The sequence below is a fragment of the Nesoenas mayeri genome, assembly GCF_963082525.1.
Source record: "Nesoenas mayeri genome assembly, chromosome: 2".
NCBI classification, from domain to species: Eukaryota; Metazoa; Chordata; class Aves; order Columbiformes; family Columbidae; genus Nesoenas; species Nesoenas mayeri.
Genome location: NC_137543.1, coordinates 60,128,667 through 60,143,056, shown reverse-complemented (window position 1 = coordinate 60,143,056; position 14,390 = coordinate 60,128,667). Strand labels below are relative to the sequence as shown.

General features: G+C 33.4%; 1 protein-coding gene across 1 annotated transcript in view; it reads left to right on the top strand.

Annotated features, from left to right (window-relative positions):
* RTTN (rotatin) overlaps window positions 1-14,390 on the top strand; it is a 79,725-nt gene that overhangs the window by 43,106 nt on the left and 22,229 nt on the right. Inside the window, exons 33-36 of the mRNA XM_080340307.1 lie at window positions 3,985-4,177; window positions 6,326-6,408; window positions 12,858-12,969; window positions 13,705-13,903. Coding sequence (XP_080196433.1) covers window positions 3,985-4,177; window positions 6,326-6,408; window positions 12,858-12,969; window positions 13,705-13,903 — 587 coding nt within the window. The remainder of the gene's footprint in view (window positions 1-3,984; window positions 4,178-6,325; window positions 6,409-12,857; window positions 12,970-13,704; window positions 13,904-14,390) is intronic.

Genomic DNA, 14,390 nt, shown 5'->3' with positions numbered 1-14,390 from the left:
TTTTCATCCAGTAGCTTTCCAGTGTTTGGGATTAGTTACGAAGAGTATGTTAGAACTCATTGATATCTTGGCTGTTGTCAGAGAAATCAAAGATTTCTTCAGTCATCCAGCTGCAGGTGCAAATTGGTAGGAGAGGGGCACAGACAGGACACCACCTAGGTTGACATCCAGATTAATCAATTAAATATTCCATAGCGTGAATGTCAGGTTCCATATATAAGCATCAAGTTGCTGGGGGTGGCCCTTCTTCGATGGCCACCATCCATGAGGGGTCCTGCTCCCATGGCTTTTCTACACCTGCTGTAATCTCTGCATTTTGCTGGACTCACTGTGCTCACAGTGTCTGCCTTCTGGCTCATTGCTGGGAGTGCATGTTCCAGCGGCTAAGTATTGCTCTGTATCACTGTTCTTTCTTTATTGTTCTGTTAAATCTGTTTCCATGTCAACCCACAAGTCTTTCTACTTTTTCTCATCCTTCTCCCTATGGAAGGAAAGGCAAGAGAAAGCAGCCGCTGTTGGCCCAGGGCTAAATGGTAACTGAGAAAAGTCATAGAGTCACAGACAGATATTTGATATCAAAACTTACGTTAGTATACCTATAAAATATAAACTTAAAAAAATGAGACGTCTAGTGTGACATTTTGGAAAGAGAAACACATGAATAGATAAACTTATTTAAAGTTCCAGCGAGCTCAAGAAAAGAACCCAAGTCAGCTTGTGTATATGTTGCATTTAATGAACATAGTATCTTTTGGCTTGTAGGAAACTTGCTTATTTATGTAGTATCATTAATGCTTTTGGATAGAAATTAGTCATTGATTTTACTCACACTTGGAATGCAACATGATTTGAGGGGTATGAGGAAGAAGAAATTCTCAGAATATGATGTTTATGAAATGTTTTGAAAGAAATATGTGAGTGATGAAAAATAACCTTTTCCAAACGCAGACGAAGCAGCTCGTTGCTCATATCAATTTAAATGCTTATTAAAAATACAACTCCTTGCTCAAAGCAGGGTGAACTATAGCAAGTTGCTCGGGGCTGTGTCCAGTAGGGTTTTGAGTATCTCCAAGCATGGAAACTCCACCACTTCTCTGAGCAACTTGTTCTAATGCTTCACTAGCCCCACAGGGAAAACGTTTTTTCTTAAGTTTAAATAGAATTTCCTATATTTCAATTTTTGATCATTGCCTTTTGTCCTGTCACTGGATACCAATGAGAAGAGTCTGTCTCTCTTTATTTTCTCTCATCAGATGTTTATACAAACTGGTAAGATTTCCTGGAGACTTTTCCAGTTCTGATCTTGAGTCAGTCATCTTGTGTTACTTTCAGCAAGTCTGGTTCATTGTACATAAAGATCTTTGGATCTTAGTTCCCAATTTTTCAAATTTTTGTGGCCTTGATACCTGTTCTTTCTGTCCATCTTGCTCCTTTCAGTATATGAGATCGTACCTATATGAGAATAGTGTATGTTCTTTTTTGAAGAAATTTGCAGATGGAACCATATCCTGTTTTATCTGTTCCTTTCTGCAAAAGTTGAAGCTAGTGCTGAAAGACATTGTTCCTATTTTGCTAGGATAAGTAATAGGATTCAGCTGCACCCAAAATTAATTATGCTATTTCTTGCAGAGCTACATTTTACCATGTCTTATCTTTCCGTTATATCTGATTGTAAAGGAAGTTGTTAAAGTAATCTTATTAATCTGCCCCTTGTTTCAGTCTTATTGCTTATTAATTATATTTTATCAATATAAATAATAATAATAATTATTTAAATTCATAACAGCAGGCAATTCACAAAGGGCAGCTTTTGTCACTTGTCAATATAAACTCTATTAAAAGTTGCCTTTTAGTCTTTTTTTAAACATTTGAACAGCTACATTGAGGTGACCAAAACTGAATCCAGTTGCAGAATTCTGCATGGATTCCAGTGTAATTAATAGAAGCTTTGAGTCAATGTGCTTCTTATTAAGAAGTGCAATTTAATGGAAATTACTCATCACTTAATAAGTGTTCATGCTGTAAGATATTATAAAATCTCACTTTATGTTAACTGGTTAATTAAAACTTGGAAATACAAACAACAGTTAAAATTGTGAGATACCACCAGGATCAAATTCTGTATTTCGGATTTTGGTTTGTTTCTTTTTTTAAAATGTTTTTAAAATTCTAGCACTGAATCAGATGGTTTGTCTTTTGACTCTAATACAAGTAAGTTCAAAGGAGAGCTATTAAGTGGATCTGAGTGAACAGCAGGAATAATGTACCATAGCCAAAGTAATGCACTGTCATTTTATCACTTAGGAGAATAGGACTGGAAAAGGAAAGGCTGTAAATTGAGTCTGTAGGCCAGTATCTTCATGAGAATGTCTATAGTGTTGCTGTTATATAGTTGATCGGCTTTATAATAATTCATTTAACTTTAAAGTGTGGCATAGGAAATTTTTTTGTCAGGAGTAAAGTCAACTTGTGTAAAGTATTTGAAGACTGCAACATGCCGTGTTGTATGAAGATTGCTGAAGTCAGAGCACTTTATGAATGTAATTGATAAGTAAGTCTTTCAGGGCCCTAGTTGTCCAATAAAGTATCTGGCGTAGCTTTTTGAACTGACAGTTCTGAATAGTAAAATTTTGCCTAAATTTAACACAGTTTCCAAAGTACGTATTTGTCATAGTTGATACAGTCTAAGTATATTGCTGACAGTGTATTAATACAGTTTCATAATTCATTGTAAGCAGTTTACATGGAATGCTACATTCTTCTTCAAACTATTTGTTGTATCTAGTTCTCTGTTAATTGGCACAAAAGGCAAATAGTGAAAATAGGCTCTTTATATATTACAGAAACCAGAAAAAAAAAATAGTAGCCATCTAAAGCTGGCTTGAACATATCCTGTAACACAAAATGGCTTTACTGCTTCTAATTGATCTGTTTTTTGTTTTGTTTTCTTGTAAAGTAAGCCTGTGCTCAGTGTAAGTGGAGGGGTTGCAGGAGATCTAGTGCCTCTTGAGGATACATAGTGTTTTTCAAATTACTTAGTTGCAGTTGATCTACCACCGCTCTCTCCTGACTGCCAGAGAAAGTTTCTAATTAGCACTGTCAAATTTTCTTTCCATATTTGGCATTGACTTGGTTATTTTTGAAGTACTGCAAGATGCCCTAAAGCTGCCTTACAGAATGTAATTGGTTTGAATTTTTCCCAGTCTGGGTTCTTTTACCAATTAACACTTCTAATTTTTATGGTCAGTCTAAAACTGTTGCAGCTTAATAAAACTTGTTTTCTTCTGTTACTATAGAAAACACTAGAGAAATACTGTAACAAAGGCAATCAAATCAAGCTGTTTATTTGAAATAAGACTGTGAAGTCTTTCTTTTCAGGTGTAAATGTACTGCTCTAGAAAGTTTTCCCTGAAGTCTGCATTTAAAAAGAAATGACTGAAAACCGTTCTTCAAAGAGAATTTCTTTCTTTTTATGTCTTGTTTTCTAAACAAATCTTTCATCATAGTATTTTGACATGGCTAGATGTAGTATAATGGTGGTATACTTTACAACAGAATGACCTTTTCAGGATATTTACTCTTATCTCAGTATGTCTGCTCTTTTTCTAAAGAAAACTTTTGCATTAGTTGATATCTGTAAGTAGAATTAAATGCGAAATTAGAAGTGTGAAATCTCCTGATTCATATACTCCCTTAAAACCACCCATTTACAACTCTCCATGGCTTTTCCACTTAGCTGTTAACAAATTTCTCAGGACCTTAACAGCTACTTCCATTTTGCTATATCATGACAGTTTTTGTAAAATACTATGATTTAGCTCAGCCTTAATAAAACTTATATTTGATTTTTGGAATCTCTTAATTACAGCACGTAAACCAGCTATGTGTATGCACATATGCACAGTATTAGGCTTAGTTTGGGGGACTTCAACAGTTTATGTAAAACATTCCTTTAAATGATGTGTGTGAATTTCATGTCTTCAGGGTCCTTGTGTACATGATGAAGAATCTGGCCTCTCTCAGACAGGAAAACCTGCACTTCAGGCCCTTTTGTATCATTGCCAGTTCTATGAACATGTGAATCAGATGGTGAAACACTGTTACCTGGGATGCTATATGTTTGATTTGAAACCTTCCAAGGAAAACAACCTCATTGTAGAAAAAGGTGGTATAACTGGTAAGTGGTATAAATGTAATCTTCAGCATTTTAAACCTACTTATATAACTTCTATTTTTGAGTAACGTACCTCAAATAATTCTTACTAAGAATGGAACTGAAACTGAATATATAAATCATGAACATAAATATGCTGTTAAGTCAAAATATTGCTCTGAGGATTTAAGTAGATAAGTCATTAGTTTAACATATCTCAGGAAAGGTCTGAGATGTTATTTACAGCTTCAAAATGTTATGAATGGTAACCATTGGTTCTGCAGTACATTTTCTTGCAAATATTTGGGGTTAAAATACTTCTTACAGTTTTGACTTTATGACAGACCAGTACGATGAAAATTTAGGAAAAAGAAATACATGAACTGTTTCTAAGACTCCTACTTCTGTTTCTTGATGTATTCAACTTTAAAAAAAAATGAGTAGGAGTGGACTCTAATTTGCTTGAGTTAGCTGCATTCTGAGATGTTCAGATATAATTTAATTGATAGACTGATCAAATGTCATACTCAGATTGGATTTTTTTTTTAACCTGTGTACCCTTGGAGTATCTCAGATCTAACTGACTAAATATGTATTACGGTCTTAAGTATAGAAAATTAGGAAATTCTTCAGAGAGCTCAATTAGTAAAAGCTGTTAAAGGGAGGGAAAATTACTGAGTTCCTTCTTTTTGGTTTCCTACTTTTCTGTGTGCCTAAGTTTCTGTATTTCCATCTTTGAAGGCTACAGATTTAAACAGTTCCTGTAGGTCTGCTGCTGTTAAACTTAGGTTACAGAAGCATGAACAAAAGAAGGAATGCTATTTCCCCTTCCAAGTTATGATTTTATGACAGACCCAAGGAAAATAAATATTTTTGGTTAGCTCACTGAGTTATCAGAGAAGTACCTCAGCACTATACAAAATTCCAGTCATAAAAATCCTCAATTTCTTCTGTGGCTGCTTTAATCTATAGGTGCGATTTTTTTTTCAGTCCAACACGTTTCACTCCTCATGTGGTCCTGTTGTTTGTGCCTCTTAGCAATTCTATTAGCTGATGCAATATCTTATCTAAGAGCAACTTAAACTACAGGATTGTAGAACTTCTCAGTGAATAGCTGAGACGTGTTTTGTCAGGCCATTGAAAAGCAAAGCCAAAAAAAAATAAAATTTCCAGGAGCTTTGAAACCAGGGGAAAGAGTAATCTATGATATTTCAGGAACAAGAAACACAATTTTTGTTTATTTAAAAAAGGGAGAACAAGACAATGTTTGTTCCATCTCTAAAGTTATAGTACTCACAAAGCTTGTACATCCTTCAGTCATGTGTTCAGAATTGAGTTATCTCTGTTTATGCTTTTTAATAGGTCTTTCGTCATCTCTTAATAGATCTTGCTTTGTCTTCCTGAAACTATTTTTGTAATTTTATCCCAATTTTCCTCACATTTTTCAGTAATGTGAAAAAATCTCATCCACAAAATTATATTTAACATAAAATTAGTTAGCTCAGTTTAGTATTTAGCTAAGATATATATAGGACTCCTACTTTTGTGGGTTTTGCACTCAGAATCTGTGTAATCTAGTGCTTTATTCTTAGCTGTTGCCTTTTCTAAGTATATGAAAGCCTTAGATCCAGTTATTGACAGGTTTGTCCTGTAAAATTTTTGTCATTTTTTGTTCCAACAGAGATTTGCAAAGTGATTTTTGCCTTCATTATATTTATGAATATGAGTTTTCTTGAAACTGCTTCTCTTAAAATGTGAATTTTGGTTTTTGTAGACAAGGTCATCTGTTCAGTATGTTTGTGCTGTGAGACCCCAGTATCTTCAACGCTTTTGTGCTATTAAATTTTAAATAAAACTAAATCTGAACTATTTCAAAAGAGTAATTCTATGCAAGTTTGAGCTAAGTGCAGCTTTTTCCAAACTATTTTATGTTTCAGCTGAAAAATATATTTTATTTAATTTCTGTTTATTGAAGGGATTTGCTGGATAAGAATGCATAGGTACAGTGTGTGAAAACTTATATTCTGACATCTTCAGAAGGATAACTGTGGTTGGCAACTTCTTCATTAAAACAATCATTTGAAAAGGTTGTTTTACTCTCTTCTGGTCTTGTAATGAAAAAATAAAAATATTTTTGTTTAAATATTATTTTAATTTTTTTTTTCCCTACAGATTTTGATGATTCTCTTAATCTTTGGAAGGCTCCATTCAGTCAAAGCCAATCTTCACATTCTCAGTCAACATCTGAAACTATGGTAACTTGTGGAGTAATCTATTTATTTTAAATATAAAGTTATACATAAAATGCTTTAAGGAAAATTAGCACTCTTATAAATGATAAAAACCACCAACAAAAAAAGACAAAAGCCAAAACTGAAATTAAATGGAAAAATTAAAAGGTTAAATTGACATTTATTCTGAAGTAGCTTTAACAAGGTAAAGAAAACCTTTACGATTATTTACCTGAGCAAAAATAAATAGCTTACTTTGACTGGTTAAATGCATAAAGCAGTGTTGAATTCTGCAGCTTCTCACAGCAAGACATACTCTCTAGAGATTTCTTTGTAATTGGCTTTATGGACAAAATGCAGTCATCTCCATCTATAGTTGTCACTTCTGCTTTTATCCAAACTGTCCTTTCAGAGTGAACCTATATTTAAGCTACAGAGCTATAGAACTGGATCAATCAAAACCACAGATGTACATTGGGTTAAAATTATATTCTGTGTCATATTAAACTCTGGGTTCTGAAAATGCTTTTATAAAATAGAAAAGTCTTTGCAAGACCCAAAATAGCCATGAAAAATCTAAGAAAGCAGGTGGCTGCTTGAAAAATTTGTGTCTGACTGCGATGATTACTTCAGTGAAAGGCTGTAAACATATGCTGTCTTACAAGATGGCAAATGCAAGGGAAGAGAAATTGAAATACATTCTTCCAGTTCCAGAATACATTTGCAATATCAGATCAGGCTGCGGAGGAAGCTTTTATAACATTCATTAGTTACCTGATAAAAATCATACATTTTCAAAGACTGCAGTGTAACTCCAAGAAAACTCTGACATGTTACATTGAAATCCATGTTTATAATTTTATGTTTTCTTCAAAAATTTTTGATTTATGAATAACCACCTATTGTAATATAGATATGTAATATCCTAGCTCAAAAGTTTCTTTTCAGTGGGTGTGCTGATATGACAAAGACAGATAAAGAAATACAAAACACTATGTTATTCTATTGACTAAATTGTTTTGTTCAGTTTTGCTGTGGATCATGATGAAAATAAAAACATAGAAAAGCTATAATGTTGAATTTTTTCTCAAAATATTTCAGAAGTATAATTTTTCCTTACTGTTTCAACTCTGATAAATATATGGCTGTCTAGTACTGTGACTGTTATCTGTCATGTTTTTAATACTGAGGAAAAAAGACACTAAAATTTTAAGCTAAAATTGATGAATTTGATTTTCATTTATTCAAAGCAACCCCCCACCAAAAAACCTTAGGGTAATTTTAAACACAAATATTCAAATTTGAGTGTTTGAAACTAAATTAAATGAAAGCGCATGTAAATCATGAAGTGGATGTTAACATGAATACAGCTTAAAAAAACATTTATACAAGAATCTTGGGTTGTTTAAAATGGTTGTTTCCAAATTGCTTTTTACTGAATAAATCAAGTGCCACTTTCTTATAGGAATAGAAGTTGAAAAGTAATTTCATCTTGTTTTGTTCCAGTTACTTGGAGGAAAAGTTTTATTTCAGCAATTCTTGACAGGGATGACTGTCTAAGCTACTTAAAATTGTGCTTCAGTTCTCATGCAGGGTTCATTGCATGCGGTTATGCTTCAGTAGCTTAAAAGAAAAAGGAAAAAATAGTTCTACTAGATCAAAATTATGTATTTTTATTTATATGTGTAAAGTAGCATCATAGTTTAACATAAAGGCATGCAACATAGCTCCATCATTCTATTTAACAAATATTTTTATTTATATGTGTAAAGTAGCATCATAGTTTAACATAAAGGCACGCAACATAGCTCCATCATTCTATTTAACAAATGGGCAACAACTCATTTATAGTGGAAACCACAGTGTAATACTGAGCTACACTCATTTGTATCAGTCTTCCAGATATTGTAGACTTCATGTTTGCTAAGATGATGCTCTTAACAGCTGATGTAAGAGAGTTTTATTCAAGTTTGTTTTTTCTTTTGTTTGGTTTTATTTCTTCCCCTGATACACATAGAGATTTCACATTAAAACTTCGATTGTCATTTATAGAAGTTAATTTTATTTCTATTTGTGTTTCATGGACCTTTTTAGCATCTGTAAACTCTTGTTTGTGGTTGGTTTTTGTTTTGTGTGTGGTTTTTGTGTGGGTTTTTTTGCGTGTTTGTTTGTTTGTTTTTTTAAACTAAGTTTCTTACATTTACAAAAATACAGGTGCTGACATGGCAGATGATAAGTTTCCAAGCTGGAGGGCAAGATGTGGTGGTCTGATGTTCCAATGCCAGTATTTATTAGGAGAAGAAAGATAGAGCAAGGGAACTGAGGCTACAAACTGTATTTTAGAGGGCAGTTAATGACTACTAAGTGTCTCTCTTGTAAAGTTTGGAAATACTTTTTCATTTTTTTCCTATAAAACTTCACATTTTCTCTTCTGACATTTTGGCCCAAAGCTTTCCATTTTGATGTATGAGAAACAGAAATGCATTTACAAAGTCATTACCAAAAGTTTGTAGAAGTTTGTCTCTAAATCTTATATTTTGGTGGTTCCAGGATGATGTAGTTATTCCAAGCCCACTAGATGGCATGCTTTCCCCATCACAGATAAAAGGGAGTCTGCAGGTCTCAGTGAATGGAAAAATGTGGGTTTGTTCCTTTTTTGTTTGTTTTTTGTAGGATTTTGTGTGTATGTGTGTGTGTGTTACAGATTTCATGACAAAGCCACAAATAATTGAGAGTTACTAACTATCGAACCAAGTAGACTTGTTTCTTTTGGAAGCGCTTCTCTAATATTTAATGATGTGCTAAAAAAATATTCTTCTAAATACCTCCATATCCATTCATTTCATGAAGGTTGGTCTAGGAAGCTGAAACTGCTTTTTTTTTTCAGTGGGCCACATCCTGAAGATCTTTGCAGAAGCAAAATTTATTGAATTATGTGAATTTCTTTCCTATGAAGAGAAAAGGCCTGCTGATTTTTTTTTCTTTGATGTTTGAAAACAGTTCTAACAAAAAGACACTATTATTTTTCTCTGTTTTCATATTTCATGTAATCAACACTTTAATTGAACTATCTGTTATCAAAGGCTTATTTCACACAGGGTTCATGTAACCTTAAGTGAAAATAGTATCTAAATTACTTTTTGACTTCATCTTTTTTTCCCCATCCACAATTTTTCCCCCAGATTTGCAGAAAATACAACTGAGAAAATTAAAAGCAAGTACATTACTAACAGAAATTATTCTTTTTTAGCTTAGGTCTAGCATAGGCCATAACTGCAATTTTGCCCATTCTATACAGTAAAAAATGGTGATGTTGGGAATTAAATCAATGATTCAAGGTCATGCAAAAGACCATATGCACTCTATTTAGTGCCTTTAAGATCTTGGTGGATTACAGAATTTTGTCAAGTTTATCTCTATTTTTCTGTAAACTGGAATGTGGACAAAAAGTCCAATGCTGAAAAGATTAAATATCTTTGTCTTTATGGAATTCATAGTTTAAACACTAAATCAGGTTATCATTACAGAGAACAAATCCTTCTTCTTATTTTAACCAACAATTTTGTCTTTAGTACATATGATTGAGAACACCAACCAGCATGGAGATACCAGCTTGCTTCACACTGCATAAGTATACTAGGGCTGTTTAATACCCAGGACAGCTTAGTGAAATGAGCAGTTATTTCAAAACTTGAGCTAAAAATGGTGCAGGTTAAAAATCTACAGACATTGTCCAGATAGCTTTAAGTTATGGCTGTCCTTTTCTACAAAATCGTCTTGCTATTTTATAAAAATGTGTGCTTTATTTTCTGGAACCATGGTTACCAGAGTGCTATACAGTTAAGTGATTTAAACCTTTGAGAAGAGAAGTGAATAGCATTAATCGCAGCAAGCCTATTAAAGCAGTGCTAGAGGGATTTTTATACTAGAGGTTAAGAAAAGACCTTTTATTCATATGTAGTAGATAAATGGCCTTGTATTTCTCCTGTATTTCCACTCAAATAATTTTTGTGTTCTTTTATATTAGTTCTAATCTGCAGTTGTTATCTCTCACTACATACAACCCTTTCTTTTCCCCAATTAAACCCTTTTCCAAAGCCTGTTTGTTTCACTGTTAAGCAGCAGAATGCTTCAATACTCCCAGAAGGAACTAGTAAATATCCTTTACACAATGCAATGTTTCAGAACCCCAGTTCATCCTTTTCAAAGGTGATTTACAAAAGCAGTAATATATTTTCTTTCCTGAAATGCAGAGCATTGTGGAAACAACTTCATTTTGTTACTCTGTTTTCTGTTAAGACAGCAGAAAATTTCTGTTTTTAACCCATGTCCCACTGTGAAGCAATTACCAATAAATGTTCTATCAGTGCAGGAAGCTGATATTTTTCTGACCAGATAAAGCTTTTATTGATTTTTTTTTTTTTTTTTTCCTTAGCATATCTAAGACCTTGTTTTTATTTCTTTGCCCAAAGTGTTTAGACAGTTTTAGCAGATGGAGAAAGAATTGTTGTGCAATGTAGAAGATATTATTTACTAATATGTGAAAGCTTGTATAAATTTAAAATAATATCTTTATGATGATTCTCAGCATAGTAATAATTCCTTTTAGGGCTTTACTTGGTGCAGAACCATATGGACTGTTAGAAGTTGCATATGGTTTTGTACTTTTTAAGAAAAAGTTATGTTTCTTCTTGTTTACTAGAATGCTTGGAATTGAAGTATAATGTTGAATAAATACAGAATTTGCCATGTGTCAAGATGGATTGATTTACCTGAATATAAATGATGGATTTTAATAATTATTTATATCAGCAAGCATAGAACTTTAAATAATTTCAGTTGACAAGTATGGATTTTATTTGTATAATCTAAACAGAATTTGAATTTCAATTGGTTGATACAGTATGGTACGGCATTTTGCTAACAAGAAAATTATTTAGCCAAGTATGTCCTAGTGTTTATGTCACCCAAGCTATATACAAATCCTGGGTTACAGATACACATCTCAAATCTTACTGTAGCTTGTTACAATAACCTTCTGGCTTTTTTGAGGAACAGTTGCACATGTGTGAGGAGAAAGATTCGAGACTGTAGAATGGGCACTAGTGTGAAACCAGAGGAAAAAGGGGTAAGAGGGGAACTACAGCATGAAGGTGGCAACCTTCAGCTCATGTTGGGCCTCTGATCTCAAGTAAAGATGTGCTGATAGAAACCTAACAATATTTGGAAGTGATGGGGGTGGAAGGTAGGGTTAAACTTTCTAGGGGATTAGAAAAGGCTAAGTACAGAGTTTATGTAGCTCAAAATGCTTCTGAGTAAATCAAAGGCAAGCCTGGAAAGCAGTGATCTAACTGCAAGGATACAATAGCTAGGCAGGGAGTAATCTGTGATTTCCTTTCCTCCACCCGTTTTGTCAATTAAGTCACTTTTGACTTTTCCTTAGGTAAAAAAAAAAAATATTCCGACTGATATAGTAATAAAACTTTAAAAATAAAATCTTTGAAATATTTCGGTCTTCCTTAGAAATCTCACTGTGACTGTCTCGGGATTTCATTGGGTTATCCAATGTTCTGTATTCTTTACAGTGACACTCTTGAAGCAAGTTTATCTGGTGTGAAATGTCCAGCTAGAAAGCAAAAAACAGAAGTGAAAAAGTGACCTGACATGGAAGATGCTTATCCCATACTCTGAAACAGGTCACATATCTTGTTGTGTCATAAAAGCATATTATTAAGCTGGATAATCTAGATCTTCTGGTCTCAAGCTTGTGGTTCTAAACACAATAGCATTAAGAACTTTGGAAAGCATGCAAAATTAATCATATGGTAGATAATTTAGAATTGGTAGAAGGTGCATGGTATTATGACAGTAAAATTATCTACTGCATGTAAATATCTCGTATCTTCACCATTAAATGAATACTTGTAAGGGTCACATGACTAAGGTTAAGAGAAGTACCAAGAACTGGAAAGACTCTGGGACTTCAACTGTAGCTGATTAATAATGTGCCTGTGATTTTTAATTTTTTTTTTTTGTTGTTATCTGAACATGACTGGTTACAAATGGACAAGTGCTGATGTTCTCAGTAGAACAAATAGTCCATTAAATGGTTCGGTAATGCTGTTCTATCTTAGTCCAAATGTAGACTGAGTCAATTATACGGGTGAAAAAGAAGGATGAAGAGGAGGAATTTCCAGTAACATGGGCATCAATCAGTTTTTAACTTAAATGTTTCAGACTTCTCATATCGTACATCCTTCAATAGCTTAATTTTCTGGATATATGTGTAACTGTATCTATACACATATACTATATGTAATAGTAATTTTTACATAGTTTTTGATTTTGTCGGTTTGTTGGTTTTGGTGGATTGGTGTTTTCCCTTCCCCAACCTCTCACCCCAAGTGAAATATAAGTACAAGTCTGCTCTCTAAAAGGTGGAGTCAACTAGTTTCCTTTTTATGTCTTTCTAGATTCGGTCTGCATCACCATCCCTGGGGAGTGTTACTGAGCTTCAAGCAATAGTCCCAAAAAATTCAACCAGTTTTATTCCTGAAACGGTAGCTGATCGGCTTATGGCACAAGGTAAGTCGAAGTTTTAGTTTGTGAATGTAATGTTGAATGCGATGTATTAGCCTGCCCATTTCTACATGAATGTAAAGCTTGTGTATTGGTGCATCAATCACCATTGATGCTTCTACTGGTTATTTTGGAAGACAAACATGAAAACCATATTTTAAAATGAAATCGGGTGAAATACATCTGACAGAAATAAGTGAAAATGGTTGATACTGCTTGAAATGTAACTCAGGACTTAGGTTCCATTCCTGTTGTCCAGTCACCCTTTCAAAACATTCAGTTTTGGTGAAGCTGTCATATACACACATGCACATGTGTACGCATGTGCGCACACACAGGTGTATGTATAATTTTCTTTAAATGTAGAAAGATAAGAATGTAAATAATGTAACAAAAATATAAAATGATATATGTAGAGACAGATACCTACAAATATAAAACATTTTTCTGTTCAGGAAAAATGTGAAAATTGTATCTTTCCAAATTTACTGTTAAATGATTATTAGTGCTTTGTAGAAGTAACATTTTATTTCAGAACTATTTTAAATAACACTTTTCCTGTATCTGATTTCTTGTTGTTTGGGTTTTGTGTTTGTTTTATCCTCACTCCAGAATATACTGTTTTAAATATATAGGGAACTTGAATATTTTGTGAAAAAGTACAAGCAATTTGTTTTATGTAACAGCTCTAATTAATCTTTAGTGTATTTTTCTTTTCTTTTTTTATTAAATGCATTCTAGGTCAAAGTGATACAACCACGACAGAATCCCTAAGTCAACATGATTCTCCGATGTCTGCTACTCTGTCTAAACAGCGTGCTGTAGTCACACCTGCCCTTTTGTCAGCTGTTTGCAGCCTTCTGGACAACCTGCTGGTTGTCACACCAAAAGACACTGGAATTGCTCTTCAACAAGCACATTTGCTAACAGCTCTCAGCAGGTATGAGATCAATAACTGCTGAATCACAAACAAGGTGTAGCAATAGAGGTAAAAAGTTTGAAATAAGATCTACTAGTGTTTCTTACCAAAACTCTTAAATATATTCATCACTTCTTCCTTCTGACGTGTTAAAAAAGGCTTTTTCTTAAAAATGCAATCGACAAAAGAAAAGAATTTGGATTACTAATTTTTTTCACAGAAAAGGTAGCCATATTTATGATTCCATTTGTGGTGTCTGTCTTCTACAGGACTAGTGTATTCCTCTGGTAATGATTTAGGTTTTTGACTAGATGACAATTTTGTCATCTTTTTTGGAAGGGTGATGTTTCAATTTTTTTTTTCTTTCATAGAACAGTACACAATATAAGGTATTCAGAATTACAGGTCATTTAGGCTCATTCTATGATTTTTTTTCTTTGAACTGTTTCCAATATTCTGAGGATGAGAAAAGGGCTGTAAAACTAAGAGAGTAAGTAATGCTTGCCAG